This window comes from Crocuta crocuta, unplaced genomic scaffold (assembly GCF_008692635.1).
Source record: "Crocuta crocuta isolate KB4526 unplaced genomic scaffold, BGI_CrCroc_1.0 scaffold90, whole genome shotgun sequence".
NCBI lineage: Eukaryota > Metazoa > Chordata > Mammalia > Carnivora > Hyaenidae > Crocuta > Crocuta crocuta.
The window spans coordinates 5342034-5366977 of NW_027527449.1; the positions used below are offsets into that span (position 1 = coordinate 5342034).

Here is a 24944-nt window from a genome sequence, read left to right on the forward strand (position 1 = left end):
GCATTTGGCCATGAGACAAGTTGACTTACAGTGACTTAAACAAGTTAGGGATTGATTTTCCTCATGTAACAAGATGTCGTCGGATGGGTAGTCTGGGCGCTGTTATGACTGGGTGATGTCACTGGAGATCCAAACTCCTTCTGTCTCATGTCACCATCTTCACCTGTGGCTTTCATCCTCATGGCTGCTGTGCCTTCATCCAGTTGCATCCTTGTTTAATGTGGGGAAAATGGAGGGAGGGCAAGGACGAAAGATTGAAATGGCTTTTCTGTGGAGCCTGTCCCTTTCAAAAGCTTTCCTGGAATCCCCACTCAGCAACTTCTGCTCTTACCTCATAAGTTAGAACTACAGTTGACCCTTGAACGACACCCGTCTGAACTGTTCAGGTTTCTTTTTTCGTTTTTATAAATGCAGAACAATTTTGTAAACGTATTTTCTTAACATTTTCTTTTCTCTAGCTTTATTATAAGAATACAGTATATAATCCATCCAGTATATAATACTGTATGTGTGTTAATCAACTGCTTAAGTCATTAGTAAGGCTTCTCGTCCACAGTAGACTATTACTAGTTAAATTTGTAAGGAGTCAAAAGTTGTATGTGGATTTTCAAGTGCTTGGGGCATTGGTACTTTTAACCTCCATGTTGTTCAAGGGTCAGCTGTATATTGAGTGGCCATTCCTAAATGCCAGGGAGAAGGTTAGTATTTTTAGCTGGGTGCCTTGCTTTCCCTGATGAAACTGGTTTGGTTAGTGAAGAAGAAAAAGAGGAAGAATGTTGATAACCAGCAGTGATGGCCACAGTCTCCAGGTGACGTGCTGACAGTGCTCCTAACAGCTTCTTCTTTGAGGTGGTGAAAGGCAAGCATCGATATTTTTACCATACAAGTGAAGGAAAAAAGTGTGAATTTGTGAGGAGTCCATGAGTAGCTATGACTAGGATGAATTTATGTCTGTCATCTGGGTTTGAGCTGAAAAGCCAAAGGACGTATGAAGCCAGCCAAATGTGACATTAAATCTTTGGATGCTGCGAGGTTTATGTTCAGAGTGAGGATTAATGTTAAATAGCTTTATTATGAGCAGACTCACAGTCAATATAATTAAGGGCTAAGAAACACTCAGGCTAGAGGATCTTTATTAGGTCAGTACTTGGCAACCATTGTATAGTAATTAAGAACTTGGGTTCATAAAGGCCTGCTGCATGTGCTCAAAATAGCCACAGCTCTAGGGTTATGCCCAGCGCTTACAGCATGAACTTTTATTTTTCAGTTATACATACATATACCTGGTGCTCTATTCCAGTGGTTCCTAACTCTTTCTGTGTATGAGACTTCCCCGGGGAGCTCAAACAATATCGATGTCGCCGATACTCTGGTTCTCTTGGTCTGGAATAGTCTTCATTAGTGAGAAATAATGAGGGAAATCGCTAAGGGAGTGGGAGTGGCACTGGAGGCAGAGGATGGCTTTGAGAAGCATGTCAGACAGTCCCATCCAATAGAACTTTCTGCAAGGATGAAAATGTTCTGTTTGTACTGTTCAGTGTGGTCCGTGAGGTACGTTTGGCTATTGAGCACTTCACATGGGGGTGTGCAGCTGAGGAACTAAAATTTTAATCAGGTGGTGGCCACATGTGGCTCAGGGCCACATTACTGGATAGCACAGATCCGGAAGGTAGAGTCCACAGGCTACAGTTACCATGTAGGGAAAGGGGGGTATTGGTGGGGGTGAAAGAGGAGGAGCTGAGTGTAATCTCAAAGTTTCTGTCTGTAGAGAGGGGACAGGTGGTTATACTTCTGGTATCGGGAACAGCGTTGGGGGTGAGTTCATGGTTTTACATGAAGGTCTCCGCACATGGCCCAGCACCTGGCCTGTTGTAGGCGCTTAATCCACAATGGACAGTTTTCATAGTATTCGGGCAGAATTCATGGCTCCTGCGTTTTATTTGATGAGTACAAAATACAGTTTAAAAGTGTCTCTGAAAATAGTATTTTCTTCCTATTCAATCTTTTTCTCTCTTTTTAAACATCAGGTATCAGATTGTAGTGGAAATAATACAAGCGACTACGATTAGCAGCTTTCCCCAGCTGAAGAGACACAAGGGTAAGAACCATTTGTTTTTTTAAGCTGTACATTTTGAAAGTTCTGGATCTTCCCCAGACTTTTCTCCTGTCAGAATATCAGCAAGTATGAGCACTTTTCTGACTTATATTTAAATATTTCCAATTTATTACAGTAATAGTATAATCAGCAACGTTAGAGAAAGTATAATTTCATGGTAACAAGAACCTTTGTATTTCTGTGTTTCTTTAAACTTTCTTCATCTGTAGTCATAATGTTTCAGACTGAAATCATTGGGTGTGTAGTGCTTCTGTTCTGATTTTAAAGTAAGCATGATTTCATGATTTTTTTCTCATTAAAATTTAACCTTAATATTATTATTTTTAATTTGAAACATAATCTTAATAGTTATTTAAATGACTCCAGTGAGTTGATAATTTGCAATTTTCCTTAAATTTTTTCTTTAGTTATTATCTGTATCTTGTATTCTTGTATTCTTTCCTCCTTCTGTGTTTAAAAAAGAAAACACAAGGGCACCTGGGTAGCTCAGTCGGTTGAGTGTCTGACTTCCGCTCAGGTCATGATATCACAGTCTGTGGGTTCGAGCCCCACATCGGGCTGTGTGCTGGCATCTCAGAGCCTGGAGCCTGCTTCAGATTCTGTGTCTCCCTCTCTCTCTGCCCCTTCCCCTCTTTCTCTCTGCCTCTCTCTCTTTCAAAAATAAGTAAACATTAAGAAAATTAAAATACAAACACAAAACTACTTTTCTCCCATTTGTTTCCCTTCAAATGAAGAGATTTTTACCCAGGCATGATAGTGAGGAATAATTAAGGTCTGAAGCTGGCTTTCAACTCTTTTTATCCTTGGCCTGGGGCTAGCATATATATATATCCTCCTCTCATAGACCTGTCACTGCCTGGAGTGCAGGTGTTGATCCATAGCTAAGCAAACGCCACTGCCTTGTAGGCTAGCCTTCCCATGAAAATCTCAAGGCCTGCTCGAGTCTGGGGACTTTTCCTTGTGTGTGAGTAACTGACCGAGGTAGGAGCTGGGTAAAAATGAGACGAAGGGACAGACTAGGAAGAGGCATAGATTCTTAATCTCTGTCCACAAAGAAGATTGTACAAATTTGTTCAGTCAAAAAATGCTTACTGAACACCAACTAGGTGATGATGATACAGTAGTGGGAAAAAACAAAGTCTCTGCATTAAGCTCTTAAATGAGGCTGGGAGGCAATCAGAAAACGAGCAAATCAAGTAAGCAACATTTTATTTTATTTTTAAAGTTTTACTTGTTTAAGAGAGAGAGTTGCATACGCAAGTCATAGGGGATGGGGGAGACAGAGAAAGAGAGAGAGACAGAGAGAGACAGAATCCCAAGCAGGCTCCCCACTGTTAGTGCAGAGCGCGATGTGGAGTTTGATCTCATGAATCATGAGATCATGACCTGAGCGGAAATCAAGCATCAGATGCTTAACTGACAGCCACTCGGGAGCCCAAATAAGCAGTATCTTAGATGTGCTCTGTGCCTTGGAGAAAAAGCTGTGAGTGGGTGTGTGTGGCAGAGCAGTCTGGCTTAGCTGGAGAGGAGGCAGATTTGCATTCACATGGGTCATCTGGGAAGACCTCCCCCACATGGTGACCTGGGAGCAAAGACCTGGGGACCTGAGGGTGTCTGGGGAAGGACAGGAGCAAAACTGAGGCAGAAGCATGTGGGGCTTGCTTGAGTCACCTGTGTGGCTGGAAAGGGGTGAACTGGGGGGAGAGAAGCCAAACATGAGATGGGAGAGGTGGCACGGGACCCCACTCCGTAGGGCCTTACTGGTACTGCTGAGACTTTGGCTTTTGGTTGGCACGAGGAAGAAAGGAAGTGTTTGGGGGCTTTTGAGCAAAGGAGGTGTGATCTGATTGATCCCTACGAGGCTGTGGGCTCTGTTCCTCTCCTTTTTTCTTACCGTTCCTGCAGAGAAGATGCTTCATTTCAGACGGTTATTTTTAAGAGGATAGTAGAGAAGGAATTCTGGTTGCCACCATTATCTTTCCTCAGTGTTCTTCCTTGATATGTGAGTTTATTAGTCAGCGACCCTGTCCTTATTCTTTGGTGTTGTATTAGTTTACTAGGGCTGCCATCACAAAGTAGCCCAAACTGCTTGGCTTTGACAACAGAACTTTATTTTGGCAGTTCTGGAGCCTGGAAGTCTGAGATCAAGGCGTCAAAAGTGTTGGCAGGGTGGTCCTTTCTGAGGACTGTGGGGGAAGAGTCTGTTTCAGCCTCTCTTGGCTTGTAGTTGGCTGTCTTCTCTCTATGCCTTCACGCCGTCTTCCCTCTGCTCAGGACTTTGTCTAAATTTCCTGTTCTTGCTGGGACACCAGTCATATTGGATGAGGGCCCACCCCATTGGCCCCATTTTAACCTAATCACCACTGTAAAGACCTTCTCCAAATGTGGTCACTCTGAGGTACTGGGGGTTAGTACTCATAAATCTGAGGGTGGGAGCGGGAACACAGAGAAGCCCAGACAGTTATGTTACTAGACATTCTCAGTGACGCTTCTTCCTTTCATGCCTCATTTTCTGTCTGAGCTGCTCTCAGAGCTGTCTTGCTCTCAAAATGTCTCTTCCTATTCAAGCCCTCGAGAAAAGGCAAGCAGGCTGAGCCCACTGGGGCCATGGAGCTGTGTTGCCTTGGGACAGAAAACACAGGAGACTGGTTCACCTCTCTAGGGTCACAGAGGAGCAGTGATTATCGTCATGCCCAGACAGTATGATACTCAAGTGGATTTTGGTCTTCTTGCTTTTTCCAGAGGTAAACTCTCAAGATTAGCCTTTTGTTACATACTTAGTGTTTAACATGAATGTTGAACGTGAACGTGTATGCATATTTTAGGTCTTAAGGACAAATTAACTGCTAAGGAATTATTCTGAATTTGATGTATTATGGTTGAATTTTAATTAAAAAAAGTATTCGGTTTATGATATGCATTAGTTTCCCAAGGCTGTGAGAGCAGAGTACCACAGACTGGGTGGCTTAAATAAGAACATGTATTCTGTCCCCGTTCAGGAGACTTGAAGTCCCACGTCACGGTGTGAGCAGAGCCATGCTGTCTCTGAGTGCTCTGGGAAGGGTCTCTTCCACACTCGTCTCTTAGCTCTTGGTGTAACTGGCAGGCCTTTGGATTGAAGGCCTGTTGTTCAGTCCCTGCCTCTTTCACTACATGGCATTCTCCTTGTGTCACCACCTCTTTTCTTATAAAGATACCAGTCATATTGGATTAGGATCCATGTTAATTAAAATGAGCTCATCTGAACTTGAGTACATCTGTAAAGACCCTATTTCCAAATAAGGTCACATTCCTAGGTGCCAGTGTTTAGGACCTCAACATATCTTTCATATCTTTTGGGGGGACACAGTTCAACCCATAGCATTATAACTGATATGTTCAAGATAGCATTGTAGTGGTGCCTGGGTGGCTTACTTGGTTAAGTGTTTGACTCTTGATTTTGGCTCATGTCATGATCTTTAGGGTCATTAGATGTCTGGCTCTGTGCTGAGTGTGGAGCCTGCTTAGGATTTTCTTTCTCCCTCTCTCTCTGTCCCTACCCACTGTGTGGGCATGCACATGCTTTCTCTCTCTCAAAAAGAAAGAAATAAAAGCATTGTAGTGACTTTCTTGTGAAAATGCTAGAAACATTTATTTTCAGTAAGCTCTCTAATTACAGTAAGATTTGCTGCATTACTCTTCTTCTGAGTTAATTCTGTTTTCAGTAGTTAGCTTTTGTAAATTAGTCTCTTCTAAGTCTATTATAGGGTTCAAAGTAAGAAACAAAGTCTCAACAAAAAGCAGGATAGCTAAAACCATTAGGTGATTTCTGCCACAGTGTGTCTTCATGTCCAGAACAAAGCCAGGTTCATGGAGTCAGCACTCTGACAAAATGTGTGGGTCTGTATAAGAAGGAGGGGAAGCATAATAGGGAGAGGAGGGAGGTAAATTGGATTTCATCAAAAGTTAAACCCTTGCATGTGTTATGAGAAAGTAAAAGGACAACCCATAGAGTGGGAGAAATATTTGCAAATCATGTATCTGATTGTGTCCAGAATGTATCAGGAATTCCTGCAACTCATTAATCAAAAGACAGTGCAATTGAAACATGGGCCAAGGATCCACATAGATGTTTCCCCAGACAATGTGTACAAATGGCTAACAAGCACACGAAAATGTGCGCGGTATCATTTGATATGAAGGAAATACCAATTAAAGCTAATATGGCATCCCAGTTCACACCAACTAGAGTGCCTAAAATAAAAAACTGATAATATGTGTTGGTAAGGATGTGGAGAAACCGGAACTTGTCTGTGTTGCTGGAGGAAATGGAAAACAGTCTGGCAGTTCTCTAAAATGTTAAAAAGAGAATTACCATGAGACCTAGAATTTCCACTCCTAACTACACACCCAAGAGAAATGAAAATGTAACTCAACAAAAAACAAAAGCCTGTGCTTGAGTGCTTTTGTAGTAGTATTACTCATAATAGCCAAAAAGTAGAGACAACCCTAATGGCCATGAACAAAAGGTGGTCATGTCCCTATAATGCAATGTAATTCATCAATAAAACGGAATTGATTTATAAAACAATTAAAGTATTAATACATGCTACAGCATGGATGAACCGTGAGAACATTATGCTAAATTACAAAAGGCCACATGTTGTTTGATTGCTTTCATATGAAATGCCCAGAATAGGCACATCTATACTGACAGAAAGTAGTTTATTGGTTACTACATAGAGTGAGATGAGTTGGCGTGGGAGATGAGTTGGCGTGGGAGATGAGTGCAAGTGTGAGTATAAGGCTAGTGGGTACAAAGTTTTCTTTCGGGGGTGACACAAATGGTCTACATTTAGATTGTGGTGATGGTTGCACAACTGTGATTATATGAAAAACCATTGAAGTATGTGTGGTAAACAGGTGAAATTTATAAGTATGTGAATTGTATCTCAATAAACCTGTCTCAACAAAAGAATGAGAAGGTAGAGACCAAAAATTCAGCTCACGGCAAAGCTATCTGAACCTGCGGCTGCCATATTGGACAGCACAGGAAATGATCAGGAATTTCTAGGAGTCATAGGCACTTTGTAACTAAATGAAGCAGCTGCTTTCTGGTGAGTAAGTGCTTAGTAAAGTTGAACTCAAATAATAAGTAAAGTGTTACTTGAGAAGAGCTCTTTGATCAAATGTATTTCTGCGTTTACGTTTATTCAAAATTCTCGTTGGATAGTTGTGGTTTGTTTGGTTTGGCTTTAAGCCAGAGGATCTCTTCCTTTCCCAAAGTCTAGGACTCTGCTTCTTGTGTATGCAAAATTAGCTTGAAACAACCTTATAGGCTTAGAATTTGGGATAAGCGATCTCCATGTCAGGGACCTTCATTTCACGTTGGGCTCTAGAGGACAGAATGTGTGCTGGAGAACTTTGTGGGGAGAAGCTACTTTGGTTTTGCTTCACAAAGCAAACTCTTAAACTTTATGGAGCCGCAGGTAGCATGTAAATGTGGGGAAGCGACTTGTGACCAAAACAAAGATTTTTATAATCAACTTTCCACTTTAGTCTGTATATCACTAGGTTTTGATAGAATATTTACATTATATTTTTGTTGAATAATTCCACTAAAAAAAGTATTGAATATTTTGATAAGTGATTTAATAGATTTTTAAAATCTTAGACAAAATAAGTTTTGATAAAATAAATAAAAATTTTCTCCCCAATTATATTCAGGTTATGGTTGATGACATGGTTAATGATTCCAGTCTATTTATGTTCATATTTTTATAATAAAGTATGTCAGTGTAGTGTCACTGGACATCATAACTCTGACAAGTTTAGAGGAACCATATAATCCACAGTCACCTAAAGATGGAAATAGAAAAATAGTTAGGAAATCTTTAAAAAGTATTTTTGGAGTATTCTGACTAGGAGGGTGAGGCAGTGTCTGGGAATGAAGTATTCCAGTCCAGAACCTGGTTAATGGTAGTACAGGGAAGGGATTAATAAGGAAGACTATGAAGGGAAAATTGCCTGCTTGGTGACTGGTTGGATACGAGGAAGAATCAGATGATGGGACATTCTTGTGCGGGTACAACCTGCTGACTGTACACATGAGGAAATGGATCTCTGGAGAAGTTAAGGATCCTAACTTGTAGTCTGCACCTGCTTCTATCATGTCCCATTGCTTCAGGTTGGTGAGGTGAAGTTTAGGGTAGAGAAGAGACAGTACTAGGGCAGCAGTTAGGAGACCTCGTTCAAGTGAGCTGCTCTTGCCAGCTTCCTAATGAAACCTGGACACGTCCTTTTATGTGTCTAGGGCTCCATTCTTTCAGTCTTCAGCTTGGGTGTTCTCGATGATCATACAGGATTTCACAGTGAAGACATTGAAAGAGTCAGGGAATGTATATGAGGGACTGGTCTTGGGCATTTTGGATTTGCAAGGGAAAGGAGGACAGAAAAGTACCTGTTTGGCATTTCTAAGCTGGGATTACACTGTGGAGAAAGAGTGCAGCCCTGCAGAGAAATATTTGCATGTTACTAGTGTGGAGATAATAGTCTATTTATCATGTCTCCAAATCAAGTATCTTTGCAGAGATGATGCTGTGTTCTCCTTTGTTGGAGGAGAACAATGTATGCCACTCTGAAGTGACTTCTTCTAATTTATAATACCAGGTGTTTAAGTTCATTATGTAGGTGGCTTCCATTTTAAATACTTAGGTTGCTCTAATTTAAGTGCACATATTTTATTATGAAGAAGGAAGATCAGATTTAGCCTTCCCCACTGTCCTTCCTCTTTCTTTTATCAGTCTTATAGGAAGTAGTTTATGTTTTAAATTTTCTTTATGTTTATTTGTTTTTGAGAGAAAGGGAGACAGCGTGCGCAAGGGAGGGGCAGAGAGAGAGGGAGACATGGAATCCAAAGCAGTCTCCAGGCTCTGAGCTGTCAGCACAGAGCCTGACACATGGGCTTGAGTCCACAAACCACTAGATCATGACCTGAGCTGAAGTCAGACGCCTAACTGACTGAGCCACCCAGGCATCCCAGAAGTAGCTCTTTTTTGCCTGTGAGATTTGGAGTTTTGATGTGTGGCTGGCAAATAAAGGGTTACTTTAAAAACTGCTTCTACATAATAATGGTATCACTCCTCAACTTGATCTTTAATGTATTTCAAATAAACGTGTGTGTTTATTTTCTTCCCTGTAAAAGTTGTTAAGGAAAGTTAAATTTTTGGCATTAAAAGTCTCCCCAAAACATAATTGTTGAGTTATTGTTAGAGATCTTTACATTTTAGGGATAGTGTGATCTAGTAAAAATGCTCTCAGGCAAAGAATCGTGGGAAAAACCTCAGTCTTTACGTTAACCTTTTGCCACAAGCCCTGCCTGTCTACACTATTTCCTTAAATTTGGAAAGCCAGCCTGTGCTCCTTTTATATCTGAGTGACCATGTAGAGGTGCTACCAGGTCGTGTGTACAATTGTAAGCACTTTCATTTCCACTGCTGTTTCTCCATATTGCCAGATTTTTGTGAGTGGGAAAGTGAAGAAATTAAAAAAAAAAAAAAAAAAAAGAATGAACAGATGGAAGATCCTAAGAATATTTAGGATTTAACCTATAAGTGGTAACTTTATGAATGTAGTGATATATGTATATACTATAAATGTAGTTTTGTTGTTACATATAAAGCTCTTTCTGGCAAGTCTTTTTCAATCAAAATAATCGACAATTAAGAAATGTTATGCAATTGTGAAAATACTTTGAAGATTTAAGGAAAAAATGCTGTATAACAAGTTGGGAGAAATTGCCTGATTATGCATCCTTTCTGAAACTCTAAGGAGCCAGTCAGCTAACTTAGGGTGACAGGAAGGTCTGGGGACTGCTTTATTTAGTATATTCAGGAAGGTTCAAATAAGAGTCTTGAGGCTTCAGCAAGTTCCATCCAATCCACATACACTTCTGCATGTGTTTTAGATTCACTGTGGATTAGTGTATCATAAATGAGGAGCAAATTACTCTCCTTTAATGAGGTAGAAATTTTAATTTAATTTTTGATGGCTCTTTTGGGGGGAGATGTTTATATTTTCAAGAAATAAGGTATCAGATAATTTTTAACTTCTTAACAGTGCTTCAGCAGTTTAATTGCTGATATGATCCTAGGGAAAATAAGTCCTAGAATTAAAAAAAAAAGATATTATGGAACTCATCTCCTTGTTCTATGGATATGAAAATTCTATTAGGTATAATTAGGGAAAAAAGTCTTAGAGAAAACTTAGAAATACTGGACACTTTGAAACAGTCTCAGAAGGTTCAGTTTGCTCACAAAATTTTCTTCTGACCTTATTTTATCATTGACCCTGACCAAATGTATTGATTGCTTAAAGCCTAAATCTCACCCACTAATAACCTCAACTGCTTCTTGGTGATGGAATTTGGGAAGTTTAGTGGAGTTCAGCTAGCTAATTTCAGTAAACTTTTTTCAGTCTTCATCTTCTTTGAACATTTGGTGCATTGATATTGGAGTTCCTCAGTATTTGTTTTTAACCCTCTCATTATTTTATACCTGTGTGGTCCAGTATAAGAGCTATTAGCCATATATGGTTATTTAAGTTTAAAATAAAGATAAATACAGATTTAAAACTCATTTCTTCAGTCATACCAGCCACATTTCCAGTGTTCAGTAACCATCTGTGGCTGCCATATTGGATGGTACAGAATGAACACTTCCATAACCACAGAAGTTCTTTTTTTTTTTTTAAGTTTATTTATTTTGAGAGAGAAAAAGCGAGAGTGTGTGCAAGCAGGAGAAGGGCAGAGAGGGAGAGAATCCCAAGCATGCTATGTATTGTCAGTGTAGAGCCTGATGTGGGGCTCAAACATACAAACCATGAGATCATGACCTGAGCCAAAATCAAGAGTTGGATGCTGAACCAGCTCGAGCCACCCAGGTGCCCTGAGGTCCCCAACTTCTACCATGTAAAGACATGGCAAAAACATAGCCGTCTGCACACTGGAAGAGGGCTTTCACCAGAACCTGGCCATGCTGGTACCCTCATCTCGAATTACCAGTCTCCAGGGCTAGGAGAAAAAAATTGCAGTTGTTCATAGCCACCTAGTCTGCGGTGTTTGGTTATAGGTGCCTGAACGATCTAAGACACTGGCCAAGTATAGGGATTGTAAGTAGTATGGGCACACGGGCTAAACTGTCTCTGCAGTTTGGTGGGAATAAGTCTAGTATTTCAGCTCCTATTTTTTTTTTTTTTTAATATTTTTATTTTATTTCTAGGAGAGAGGGAGAGAGAGAGAGAGACAGTGTCAGCATGAGCAGGGGAGGGTCAGAGAGAGAGGGAGACACAGACTCTGAAATAGGATCCAGGCTGTGAGCTGGCAGTCAGCACAGAGCCCGACGCGGGGCTCGAACCCACGAACCGCGAGATCATGACCTAAGCGAAAGTCGGATGCTTAACCGACTAAGCCACCCAGGCGCCCCATTCAGCTCCCTTTTTAAAGCCTTCTTTTCTGTTCTGAATCCTGAAAGGTTATTAAGAATAGTTAAGGTGATTCAAGAGTGATAATTCTTCAGTTGACTACAACAAAGGACGTGATGTTGATTTGAGTCTGGTAGAAACTACTAAATATAAATAGTGCATGCTTGGGAATAGTGCTCATAGTATAGATGGGGAGGCTTTGGTTAAGTTGTGCATCTTCTTTAGTGTAGAAGTAAACAAAGTAAACAGTTTTGAAATTGAATATATCGAGTAGAACTGTAGAAGAACTTCAGAACATATTAAGTGTGTATATGGACACAATAATTGCTGATAAGAACCATAATGGTTTCCGTTAGGAATTATTTTAAAATTTAATATGTACCTTCTTTGTCTGATTTGGTATTTAAAGGTGTCCCTGCTTGAAAGAAGTTCACTAATTTATTGACTCTAGTGGATTTCTCAGGGTCCTTTCTTGTGCTTTGATGTGATCTGATTTTCTAGCATTGCCGTAATCTGATACAAATGGCTCCTAATTTATGAATGGCCTAAACTTAGAAGACACCCCAGCCCATTGCCACAGGAGCCCTCCTGCTGTGAGTACTGCAGCCTCTAGCGCCTGCTATCCCTTGACCAGCACCCTGCCTGGCCCTCTGGCCCCCACCTCAAAGGTTCTTTGCCTCAAAGGACGAAGGGCTCAGGGCACTTCCTCTCCTCTCTTTGTAGTCTCCCAACACTATAGGCAGTCCTCCCACCTCCATGCCCCAAGAAAACTTTAGTCGTTGCATATTTTAACACCTGCATTTGCACAAATGAAGTTCAGGCTCAGTGATGGTAAGCAACGTACCTACTAGTGTAAGTAGAACTAGTTAGTGACACACGGATTTGGAACTTAATTTGGTCCCCTGATTTTTAGTCCTGGTCTCTTCCTACCATGCTGCTGATTCACAAAGGTAGATGTTATGAGAGTCCTGGTCAAAGCTTACAAATTACTGGGCCAAATGTGTGTTCTAAGTGTGTGTCTTATACCCGTTGAACTCATGGCTCCAATTTGGGAGCAGGACTCTCCTGGTAGTTTATTGTGTGGATATAGTTGATACTTCTACTTTAGAGTTGACATTATTACTTTAAAAAAAAATGTATTGCAAGCACGTTGGAGGACCTTAAGCCAAAGGAAGTGCTAGAAGTTTCAGTACTTGAGACATTTAAAGGAAAGAAGTAGAAGGTATGCTGTAAGCATGCCTGACCAGGCTGGCGAGGTCAAACTACCAAGATCTCTGTAGTTTTCTCCCAAGATAATGTGAATGGTTCCGCCGTCCACTCCTGCTATGATTTCTGCTTAATCCTCAAGTACACTTTCTACTAAAGTGGAGTGACACTTCAGACTGAAATCCAGGTGTTTGGTGTGATAAGAAAATTGCATTTGTTCTTTTTGAACAAGAACATACTAGCCTCAAGTTGAAAAGTAAGATAAATATATATATATTTATTTATTTTTAGTTCTTGGGCATCTTTTGAGGTGGTTTTCAGATAATTTTGAAAAAGTTTGTGATGATTAGTAACTGCTGAGAACTATTGTCAGTTTCATGTTAAGAAATTAAGTACCATTTTCATTTTGAAACTTGACCAGTCCCTAGGTACATACTTAGCTGTTTCTTGAACCTCTCTCTCAAGGGGGTTTATTAAAACCTGTGTTTACAGGGCACTGGGGTGGTTCAGTTAGTTAAGTGTCCGGCTTCAGCTCGGATCATGATCTCAGTTTGTGAGTTTGAGCCCCATGTCAGGCTCTTTGCTGATAGCCCAGAGCCTAGAGCTTACTTTGTATTCTGTGTCTAACTTTTTCTCTGCCCCTCTCCCACTCTGCTTCTCTTTCTCCCTCTCACAAATAAATAAACATTAAAAAAAAAACAAAACACCTTGTATTTAAGGGCACCTGGGTGGCTTAGTCTGTTAAGTGATCGACTTTGGCTCATGTCATGATCTCGGGGTTTGTGAGTTCAAGCCCTACATCGGGCCATGTGCTGACAGCTCAGAATCTGGAACCTGCTTCAGATTCTGTGTCTACCCCTCTCTCTGCCCCTCCCCTGGTTGTTTTATCAAAAATAAACTTAAAAAAAAAAAACTTGTATTTACCTGTACAACAAAGATCCAAAGGATTGTTAGTCTGTGGACCCAAGTTGAGGAATAGAGGCCCAACATTTTTCAATGAGGAGTTTGCTTAATTCTTTACCTCGAAGGCCTGTGGGCCATGAGAAGGCCTGTTCATCCTGGGGAGGAGAACCACATGTTGGGGAGTTTGGGGAAGGGATGAGTATGCAGCCTTGTCTACTTAACTGTCACAGAATTTATATCTCTATATTAGTACTTCTCAGCAGGGTGGGGCTGCAGAGCAGTTTTGTTCCCCCAGGGTGCCCAGTGCATTTGGTAATATCCAGAGACCTTACTGGTTGTCCCAGGTGGGGGAAGGGTTGCTACTGGCATCAAGTGGTAGAGGCCAGGAACGCTGCTCTACACAGGACAGCCCCCACAAGAAAAATTTATCCAGCCCCAAATGTCCCTAGTGTCCAGGATGAGAAACCCTGCTCTGTTCTCCACCAAATCCCCCCGTCAACCTGCTGGGTATGCTGCTGTTAGGAGAGGCCTTGGGGTTTTGTAGCGTGCCAGGAGAAGTGAAACCATACTCTGCTCCTGACATTTGCTAGTACCTGAAAAAATAAAGTGGTGCCATTTTAATCCATTTATGCTTGTGCTATTTCTGGAGTCCTTAGTTGACGCTATAAAGGACTGTAGTCTCCTTTGCCTCCTTACGAATAGTACTTACTAGTTTTCCCTAGTGTTTGTATTTTACTGCCAGACACTGTCACTTGCTTAAGGAAGAACTATATCATGGGCAGGAGGTTTAAAGCAAAAGGCGGTGCTGTGCTGTTGTCCATAGGCTACTGTGATGTCTCTATAGCCAAAAGTGTTCACCATTGTCTAATCCAAATTTCTTTTTTAGCAGAGGAACCCCATGAACCCATTTTCTTTTGTTCTGGCCTCACTAAAATCTGGACTATCCTGAAGGAGGAACAGTAAATATTTATAATTAATTGCTTTATATTCTATCACTTGTGTATTCATCTTGGCACCAGTTTAAAAGAACCGCTACCGTCTATTGTTTCACCTGTCACTGTTTATCTTCTTGGCCTTTTTAAAAAGCTAGATCAGACAGTCGTGTGGGTAACTGGTTTGTAACGATGTACAGTGTGCAGCGAATGCTCTCAACAGGGAAGGAGCCACATGGATGTGACTTGAGTGGGGCCACAGTGCATTGTCGCGTGCCCGCTTGCCTATACTTTTCTTGGCATGATTATTTCTGGGCTGAATGGGTTATCAGGTCACAAAGCATATTCATCCAAATCGCTGGATTCACAAGGATTTTTGTGCAACAGACACATGGGCTGCATGAGGTCCATGTTAGTCATTTAGCTGTGAACATGGCATTGGTTTTCTGAGGCAAAAATAAACAGAATTGTCTAAGCAACAAGCTGCTGTTGAATTTGTTAGCAACAAGCTTTGTGATCAGACAATGGCATTGTATTGCCCTTTAACAAACAAGAACGTATTCACGTGAGCAGGCGACAGTTGAGTGGAACACGAGAATATTCTTCTCAGCCCTGCAGCTGGGTTTTAGATGGTTTATTCTCCTTCTTTCTTCCTTCTGTTTGGAATTTGCTTCTGGTTTTTGTGCTTTTAGAAAGGCTTTTCTGTTTTCTTAGGAGAAGAATTTGGTTGTTGATAAATGTGTCCATTTCTTGCTATATATATATATCCTTAATAGCCTATTTTAACTCTAAATTAAAATTGTGGTCTAGATTTTTTTCATAAAAGGCAGTTCTTTTGTTCCCAAACTGTAGAGCATTTTCAATATGTATAAAACTTAGATTTTAAAGATCCATGTTTTAAAAATGAAAACTTTTTCATTTAAAAAATGAAAATTCAGGCACGTATATCTTTAGGCACACACACAAAGCATCCTAATCCTAGTCTGTGACAGAGTAATTTGGGGACAGACTTATATTTACCTTTATCTTCCTGCAGAAGGGACTCTGCCATTAAGGACACTCAAATACTATTTTTTTCTCATGATGATGATGATGGTGATTATGTTTAGAAATTAATGGTGTTTCTGTTTGAGAGCACGTATACATATGTGTTCAGCATGAACAGTACCCACTGTTCAAAATGTACCACATCAAATACTAGTCTTATTCAGGGATGTTACGTTCCCCTTTTTGTACCTTGTCCTCTGACCGGGTCCTGTCCATCCATCCCATTCAAGGTAAAGAAACTGCTGCAATGAAAGCTGATCTCCTGAGGGCCAGGAATATGAAAAGGTACATTAACCAGCTGACTGTGGCTAAGAAGCAGTGTGAGAAGAGAATCCGAGTCCTGGGAGGCCCTGCCTATGACCAGCAAGAGGATGGGGCCTTGGATGAGGGAGAAGGGCCTCAAAGCCAGAAGGTAGAACTTTTTAGTTTCTTGTTTTGACCATTTCATGTTCATCGTAAACACTCATGTAATCTCCTATCCAATATTTTAACTTTTTTGGCATTTAACATAAGACATATGTTGCAGAGCAGAGACTCACATGTTTGCCTTTATGTGTCGAAGAGCTGTATTACTTGGTGTCCTTGACTTCTGTGAAGGGTGATAGGTATGAGAGATAGCCATGGGGTGTGTGTGGGTGTGTGTGGGTGTGTACATACCCATGTGTATTTTCCTGTCCCACAATTCCAGAGGCACATGCTTACATTTGCAAGGGCTCAGTCATGTTACCCACTACCAGTTGGAAAGAAATAACTACCTATGGAACAGAAAGTATCTTGTAAGTTATTTTACTTAGCTTTCACCACAATTCTATAAAATTTGAATTTCTGAATTTCCATTTAAAGGTGAAGAAACAGAGTTGATTTAAGTAAATTACCTAAGGCCAGGTGGGAGGAGGAAGAATTAGATAAAAACCCAGACTTAGTTGCTTCACAGTCTGAATGCTTTCTCAGTAAGCCATAATTCATAAGTGGCTATTTTTATAAGCATAACTTTGGACGATACGGAGTCCTGAAATCATGGAGCTTCGCAAAGTGTCTTGGCCCTACCTCAGCACAAGCTCTTACTGTCAAGGACCCAAGCTTGTCTTCCACCAGCCAGAGAACAATAGGATTAAAGGAAACGCTAGCGAGACCCCCTGAGGAGCTCGCTTTTACCACTTGGGAACAGGACTTGAGGGCAAACTCCAAACTCCTTTTGAAAGAAGGCACTTAGTCACAAGGAGGCCACCATCAGTATAAGCTAACTCTGGCTACAGCTTCTAACCCCACCTATTTGGACTTTTAGTCTCTTGATCTTTTCCTATTAAGTTCCAGTTTTGACTTTCGATGCTTATCTAGGACTTTCCCTTCCTCTGTATTCCAGTGATGAACTTTGACCTTTTTTATGGTTCATGGCCCACTATCCATTAGAGCTTCTTCAGGATAGTTTATGTTTGACCTTGGTCCAACTCTAACACAAGCCAGAGTTCTTCCACAACATCTTACGTAAGTGGCACAAATGAAGCCCTGAATAGCTCTTGTTTTATAGAGGCTTGCCCTCACTACTGGAGATCTGTTTATTTTGCTGTTATTTGCAAATATGCCTTTCTATAATTTTGGCTTTGTTGTCCAAAGTAAAAATTTCACCTTTTGGTGAATGTTGAAGAAACAGTGGATTTGGCAGGTTGAATATTATCTTTCTTCCTCTTTCTTGTTCAGCCTCTGGACTCTTAAATAGATTTCCAGCCACATTTCTCATAGAAGAGGTTCTCTTCTTTTGTCCTATGTATTCATTCAGTCATTCAACAGACATTAATTGTGGGTCCATAATCTCTCAGTTGCAGTGCAGTGTACTAGTATCCAAAAGGAATAAGATGGAGTTTGTGCTCTCAAATGAGAGTCCCGTATAATTATAAAATAGAAAGGTAAGCAATCCTGTAGAAAAGGGAGATATACACCTAGAAGAAACACCTGATGATTTGCTACCTAGTCAAAAGTGAAGCAGGGTGATTATTGGAAGGACCACCAGATGCCGAATAGAAGCGAGGCAAGGTTTTATTAACGGCTGGGCCAAACCCCCTCTGCTGATCATAAGGAGAAAAATGCAGAGAATGGCCCCGAACAAAGGTAGCAGTGAGCTTATATGGATTTCATCAAGGCAGAATAGGTCATTATTTAACCAATTACAATTTACAGCATTTCATGGTAGCCAATTATATTGTGACACACAGATGTTAGTTTTGGCAGGAACCTATCATTTCAAAGTTCTTTGTCTTAAGAGGTTTTGAAATGACCAATCATAGTTAGACATTTGAGAAACTGTGGGGTAGTGACTACGTGACAGACCACCTGACATGAATGGTAACGCCGAATGGTAACAAGGTGTTTTGTAACCTTTGCCTACAGGGTGTGGTTAACCAGCACAGGGAAGCACAAGCTTGCTAAGCAGATTTACAGAAGCAGAAATAGCATGTTAGTATTTAACCGTGCTTGAGGTCAACCTACAACAAAAAGATGATGGGGTTTTAGATCTTTTGGTAAAAGAAAACCTTGAGAAATATAAAAGAAGCTCATTTTAGGAGCACCGAAGGTGAGGTCAGTGTACATTATCTGGCAGTATTTAGTAGAAATAGACTTACTTAATCTGGTTTTACCTCCACTTTGACTTCTTTCTCCAGATACTTCGGAAGGGAGCAACCCATTGCTGGTGCAACAGTTTAACTACAGAGTAAAATCATTTCTGTTAGACTTCAGGCTGGAAGCCTCAGATAATATTACAGAATTCTAATGTGTATAATGGTTTGCTATTCTAAAGATAAGACTTTGGTTAGTTTGGGGCCATACATGGGTAGAACGGTTTTGTTATAACCTAATCATATTTAATCCAGAGGAATCGCCACCTAACTTTGAGAACTTAGTCTTCAAAATTAGATTAATCCCTCAATTAAAAGAAATCAATCAAGTAAATAAATAAAAAGAAAGAATTATATGCTGTCTATAAGAAACTAAATATGAAGGCACAGATCGGTTGAAAGTGAAAGGAAGAGATAAGCCTTGCTATGTAAATACCAAGTATGAGAAATAAAAGTAGCTAATATTAACATCAGATGAAATAGACACCAGGACAAGGAATATAACCAGGGATGAAGGACATTTCATTATGATAGAGGGGTCAATTCATCAAGAAGGCATGGTAACCTTAAATATTTATGCAAACAGTGAGACCTTTAAAATATATGAACTACAGACTGACAGAACGGAAAGGAAAAATATCCATAATTACAATTGGAAGTGTTCACACCTTTTTCTCAGTAATTGATAAAAGAAAGAAACAAAAAACCAGAATATAGAAAATGTGAACAGTAGTAACAAATAATGGGAACTAATGGACATTTCTAGAACATTCTGCCGAACATCAACTGAATACTCATTCTTCTCAAATGTATATTGAACACTCACTAAGAAAGACTATATTGCTGGGCAATAAAACAAATCCCAACAGACTAAAAAGGTTTAAAATTATACAGACTATATTCTCTGACCAAATGGATTTGAAAAGACCTGGAAAATTCTCACATATTTAAAGAATTAAATAACATATCTAAATAAGGCTTGAATCAACAAATCATAAGGGAAATTAGAAACTAGTTTGAATGGAATGAAAATGGAAATAAAAGATCTTAAAGCTTGTGGGATACAGTTAAAGCAGTACTTAGAAGGAAACACTCATGCTTATATTAAAAAAGAAGAAAGGTCAGTGCACCTGAGTGGCTCAGTTGGTTAAGTGTCCAACTCTTGATCTCGGCTCAGGTCATGTGAGAAGAAAGAGAAGGAGGAAGAGAAAGAAAAGCGTCTAAAATCAGCGTTCTTCCCCTTTATTTTTTTTATTTATTTATTTTTTAATGTTTTATTTATTTCTAGGAGAGAGAGAGAGACAGCGTGAGCAGGGAAGGGTCAGAGAGAGAGGGAGTCACAGACTGAAACAGGCTCCAGGCTCTAAGCTGGCAGTCAGCACAGGGCCCGACGCGGGGCTCGAACCCACGAACCGCGAGATCATGACCTAAGCGAAAGTTGGACGCTTAACCGACTAAGCCACCCAGGCGCCCCAGCGTTCTTCCCCTTTAAGCAACAAATGAAAATTAAAATAACTAGAAGAGAGCAAATAATATAACAGAAATCAGTGAAATAGACAACAGAAAAACAGAGAAAAATAAATGAAAGCAAAGGATAGTTCTTTGAAAAGGTCGATTTTACATTAATTGGACAAAAAGAAGAGAGAAGGCACAAATGACCATTATGAATGAGAAAGGGGGCATCACATAGATCTTACATGCATTAAAAGAAGAATGAAGGAATATTCTGAACAATTTTAAGCCAATAAATTTCACAATTTAAATAAAATACACTAATTATCAGAACTGACTCAAAAAGAAATAGAAAATCTGAGTAGCCTTAGGTGCATTATTAAAGAAAATGAATATATAATTTAAAACCTTCCCACAAAGAAAGCTTCAGGTTTGGGTAATTTTGCCACTGTATTCTACTGAACATTCAAGACAATATCAGTCTTCGCCATATAATTTCAAAAAATGGAGGAGAAAGGTGCTTTTCAACTCCTCATAGGAAATCAACAGAACTCTGATACCAAACCAAAGAAAAGCATTAAAATAAAGATAATCACTCACCACTATTCATCAGGAACCTAAACAAAATATTCCTTAAGAAAATATTAGCAAATCAAATATAACAATCTACGAATAGAAATATTACTCCAATATATGTTCTCCTGGAAGGGGGTCTTTAGTGTAAAATAGTATGTATCATTTATCTGCAATTCTGTTATCAAGGCTTATTTTTTAAACAGCTTTATTAAAGTATAATGACCTACAATATACTGTACATATTTAAAGTATATAATTTGGTAAGTTTGACATAAGTATATACTCATGAAACCATCACAACAGTCAAGATAGTAATTATATTTGTCATCCACAAAAGTTTTATCAACCCGTTTGTAATCTTTCTCTTAACCCCACTTGAGACCCACTGACCTATTCCTTTCATCTGTGTTTACTTATCTAGTAAGTTACTTCTTAACTATCCTGATTTTTGGCACCTGTCATTATCTTTTCTTTTTTAGCCAAAATCTTGGTTCAGGCTCTCCCTAACGAATTTTCATAGTCTGTTGTCACTGACAACAGCTATGACAAGGTGGTACTGTTGCCAATCTATGGAAAAAGAAACTGGGGCTCAGAGTGATGGAGTCACTTAGAGCTCCCAGGAGTGGGAATCCTGGCTAGGCTTGTTTGGCCGTAAAGCCTGAACAATTTCACCTGCACAGTATTGCCTTCCTATCTTGCTTTGTTTTCATCTGAATATGAAAACAAAAAAATATGTATTGCTCTATTTTTTGTAAGATTGTACACCCACTTTTCAAATGGACCCAGAATGGAAAGATGGAGGGAAGAATTTAAGAAAAATAAAGGAAGAAGAGGAAATGAAAATGTAAAGGGTGTTGAAATGAGTGGCAGCAAATGATTGATCTCTTCTCTGAAATCAGTTTTCTTCTTTTTTGTTTTAACCTTTCATTTCAAATCTGGCTAGTTAACATAGTGTTACATTAGTTTCAGGTATACAGTATAGTGATTCAACAATTCCATATATCATCCAGTATGTATCACCTTAATTCCCATCACCTATTTCACTGCCTCCCATCCCCATCCCCAATCTCCCTTCTGGTGACCATCAGTTTGTTCTCTGTAGCTAGGAGTTTGTTGGCTTCTCTCTCTTTGTCTCTGTCTCTCTGTCTTCTGTCTCTCTTTTTCCCATTGCTCATTTGTTTCATTAAATGCCACATAGGCGTGAAATCGTATGGTATTTGTCTTCCTCTGACTTATTTTGCTTAGCATAATCCTGTCTAGCTCCATCCATGTCATTACAAATGGCAAGATTCCATTCTTTTTATGGCTGAATAATATTCCAGTGTGTGTGTGTGTGTGTGTGTGTGTGTGTGTGTGTGTATGTGTGTGTATACACTATTTATCCATTCATCAATCAATGAACACAGACTGCTTCCATTTCTTGGCTACTATAAATAATGCCGCTATAAACATAAGGGTGCATGTATCCCTTTGAATGAGTGTTCTTATATTCTTTGGGTAAATACCCAGTAATGCTGTTGTCAGATCATAAGGTAGCTCTATCTTTAACTTTCTGATGAACCTCCATACTGTTTTCCATAGTGGCTGCACCAGTTTGCATTCGTACCAACAGTGCAAGAGGGGTCCTTTTCTTTCCCACATCCTCACCAATACCTGGTGTTTCTTCTGTTGTTGATTTTTATCCACTCTTACAGGTGTGAGGTGTTAGCTCATTGTAGTTTTGATTTGCATTTCCCTGATGGTAAGATATGATGAACATCTTTTTGTGTGTCTGTTGGCTATCTGGATATCTTCTTGGGAGAAATGTCTTTTCATGTCTTCTGTCCATTTTTAAATTGGATTATTTGGTTTTTTTGGGAGTTGAGTTTGATAAGTTCTTCGTATATTTTGGATACTAAACTTTATCTTGTATATCATTTGCAAATATCTTCTCCAAATTACGTAGGCTGCGTTTTAGTTTTTTGATTGCTTCCTTTGCTGTGCAGAAGCTTTTTATTGTGATTTAATCCAAATAGTTTGTTTTTGTTTCCCTTACTTGAGGAGACCTATCTAGAAAGAAGTTGATACAACTCATGTCAAAGAGGATACAGTCTGTGTTCTCTACAAGGATTTTTATGGTTTCAGACCTCATATTTAGGTCTTTCATCCATTTTGAATTTACTTTTGTGTGTGGTGTAAGAAAGTGGTCCAGTCCTTTCTTTTCCATGTTGGTGTCTGGTTTTCCCAGCAACATTTTTTGAAGAGACATTTTTTTCCCATTTGATATTCTTTTCTGCTTTGTCAAAGATTAATTGACAATATAGTTGTGAGTCTATTTCTGGGTTTTCTACTCTTTTCCATTGATTGTAATATAACTTGAAGTGTGGAATTGTGATACCTCCAGCTTTGCTTTCCTAATTCAAGATTGTTTTGGTTATTCAGGGTCTTTAGGATTCTTTGTTTTACTTCTGTGAAAAATACTGTTGGTATTTTGATATGGATTACATGAAATGTGTAGATTGCTTTGGGTAGTATAGATGTTTTAACAATATTTTTTCTCCCAATCAATGAGTATGGAATGTCTTTCCATTCTTTCTGTTGTCTTTAATTTCTTTCATCAGTGTGTTGTAGATTTCAGAGTACAGGTCATTCACCCCTTTGGTTAGATTTATTCTTGGGTATCTTATTATTTTGGGTACAGTTGTAAATGGGATTGTTTTATTAATCTCTCTTTCTGCTACTTCATTATTGGTGTATAGAAATGCAACAGATTTCTGTACATTGATTTTATATCCTGTGAATTTTTTGAGTTAATTTATCAATTCTATCGGTGTTTTGATGGAGTCTTTTGAGTTTTTATGTATAGTATCACATCATCTATAAATAGTAAAACTTGTACTTCTTTCTTACAAATTGGGATGCACTTTATTTCTTTTTGTTGCCTGATTGCTATGGCTAGGACTTCGAGTTATTACGTTGAATAAAAGTAGTGAGAGTGGACATTCTTTTCTTATTTGTGACCTTAGGAAAACTGAGAACTTTTCCTCATTAAAGATGATGTTAGCTGTGAGTTTTTCATAGATGGCTTTTATTATATTGAGATTTGTTCCCTCTAAACTGAGGGTTTTTATCATGAATGGATGATCATATGGTTCTTGTCCTTTCTCTTACTGATGTGATGTATCACATTGATTTGTAACTTTTGAACCACCCTTGCAGCCTAGGGGAAAGGCTAGCTTAATTGTGGAAGATGATTTTTTTAATGTATTGTTGGACTCAGTTGGTTGTATTTTGCTTAGAATTTTTGCATCTGTGTTCATTAGGGATGGTGACCTGTGGTTCTCCCTTTTTAGTAGTGTCTTTATCTGGTTTTCATATCAGAGTAATGCTGGCCCTACAGAATGAATTTGGAAGTTTTTCTTCCTTTCCTATTCTTTGGAATAGTTTAAGAAGAATAGATATTAACTATACTTTAAATGTTTAGTAGTATTCACCTGTGAAGCCTTTTGGCCCTGGACTTCTGTTTGTTGGGAGTTTTTTGATTACTGATTCAATTTCTTTGCTTATTAGGAGTCTGTTAAAATTTTCTATTTCTTCCTGTTTCAGTTTAGGTAGATTATATGTTTCTAGGAGTTTATCCATTTCTTCTAGGTTGTTCAATTTCTTGGCATATACTTTTTCATAATATTCCCTTGTGATTACTTGTATTTCTGTGGAGTTGGTTGTTATTTTTCCTCTCTCATTTGTGATTTTATTTGAGTCTTTCTCTTTTTTTTCTTGATAAGTCTGGCTAGAGCTTTATCAATTTCATTGAGTTTTTTCAAAGAACCAGCTCCTGATATTATTGATCTATTCTGTTGTGGGTTTATTATTATTATTATTTTTAGTTTATATATCATTTATTTCTGCTCTAATCTATACTGTTTCCTTCTTTCTGCTGGTTTTTAGGTTTTGTTGTTCTTTTTTAGATCCTTTAGGTGTAAGGTTAGATGGTTTATTTGATATTTTTCTTGCTTTTCAAGGTAGCCCTGTATTGCTATAAATTTCCCTCTTAGAACTGCTTTTGTTGCATCTCAGGGTTTGAGTCATCGTGTTCTCATTTTCCATTGTTTCCATGTATTCCATGTAAATTCCAGAAATTTAAAATTTCTTCTTTGAGTTCCTGCTTGACTTATTCATTGTTTAGTAGCATTTAGGGGTGGTGGGTTGTGGGGGATATGGCTATAGCCAATTCCTTTGTTCCCAGATGGTCTCTCCATGAACACTGCCTCTCTGGGATACATTCCGAAATAAGTGAATAACCTCCCCACTTGGTCGCCCAGGTGCTCTTCAGCTTGCTGTTTGCATGCTGTATGTCTGTGAATTGTCTGCCTGCCTTCTCTCCAAGAACAGTGCAGGGCCCTCCGGCCTCTATCCCGGCCAAGTCCACTGACCTTTAGCACTCCAGGCTTTAAGCCCTGTTCATTGCCACAAGTCCCAAACTTTGGCCCTTTGTCCTTTTCAAGCCATTTACTTGGGGGATCTGTTTTCCCCTGTATTCCCCCGTGTCCCACCCTTGTTTGCGACCCTAGCTCCCTCCCCACTACAGCACCAGGATCCATTTCTCTCCCAAGCGTATCTCTGCACTTCCTGCCTTCTTCTATCTGCCCTCTTCTCTACCTT

The 24944-nt window shown here is 39.4% G+C and overlaps 1 protein-coding gene across 1 annotated transcript in view; it reads left to right on the forward strand.

Moving 5' to 3' along the window:
• SNX25 (sorting nexin 25) overlaps nucleotides 1–24944 on the forward strand; it is a 96622-nt gene that overhangs the window by 36576 nt on the left and 35102 nt on the right. Inside the window, exons 5-6 of the mRNA XM_077762270.1 lie at nucleotides 2028–2098; nucleotides 15894–16075. Coding sequence (XP_077618396.1) covers nucleotides 2028–2098; nucleotides 15894–16075 — 253 coding nt within the window. The remainder of the gene's footprint in view (nucleotides 1–2027; nucleotides 2099–15893; nucleotides 16076–24944) is intronic.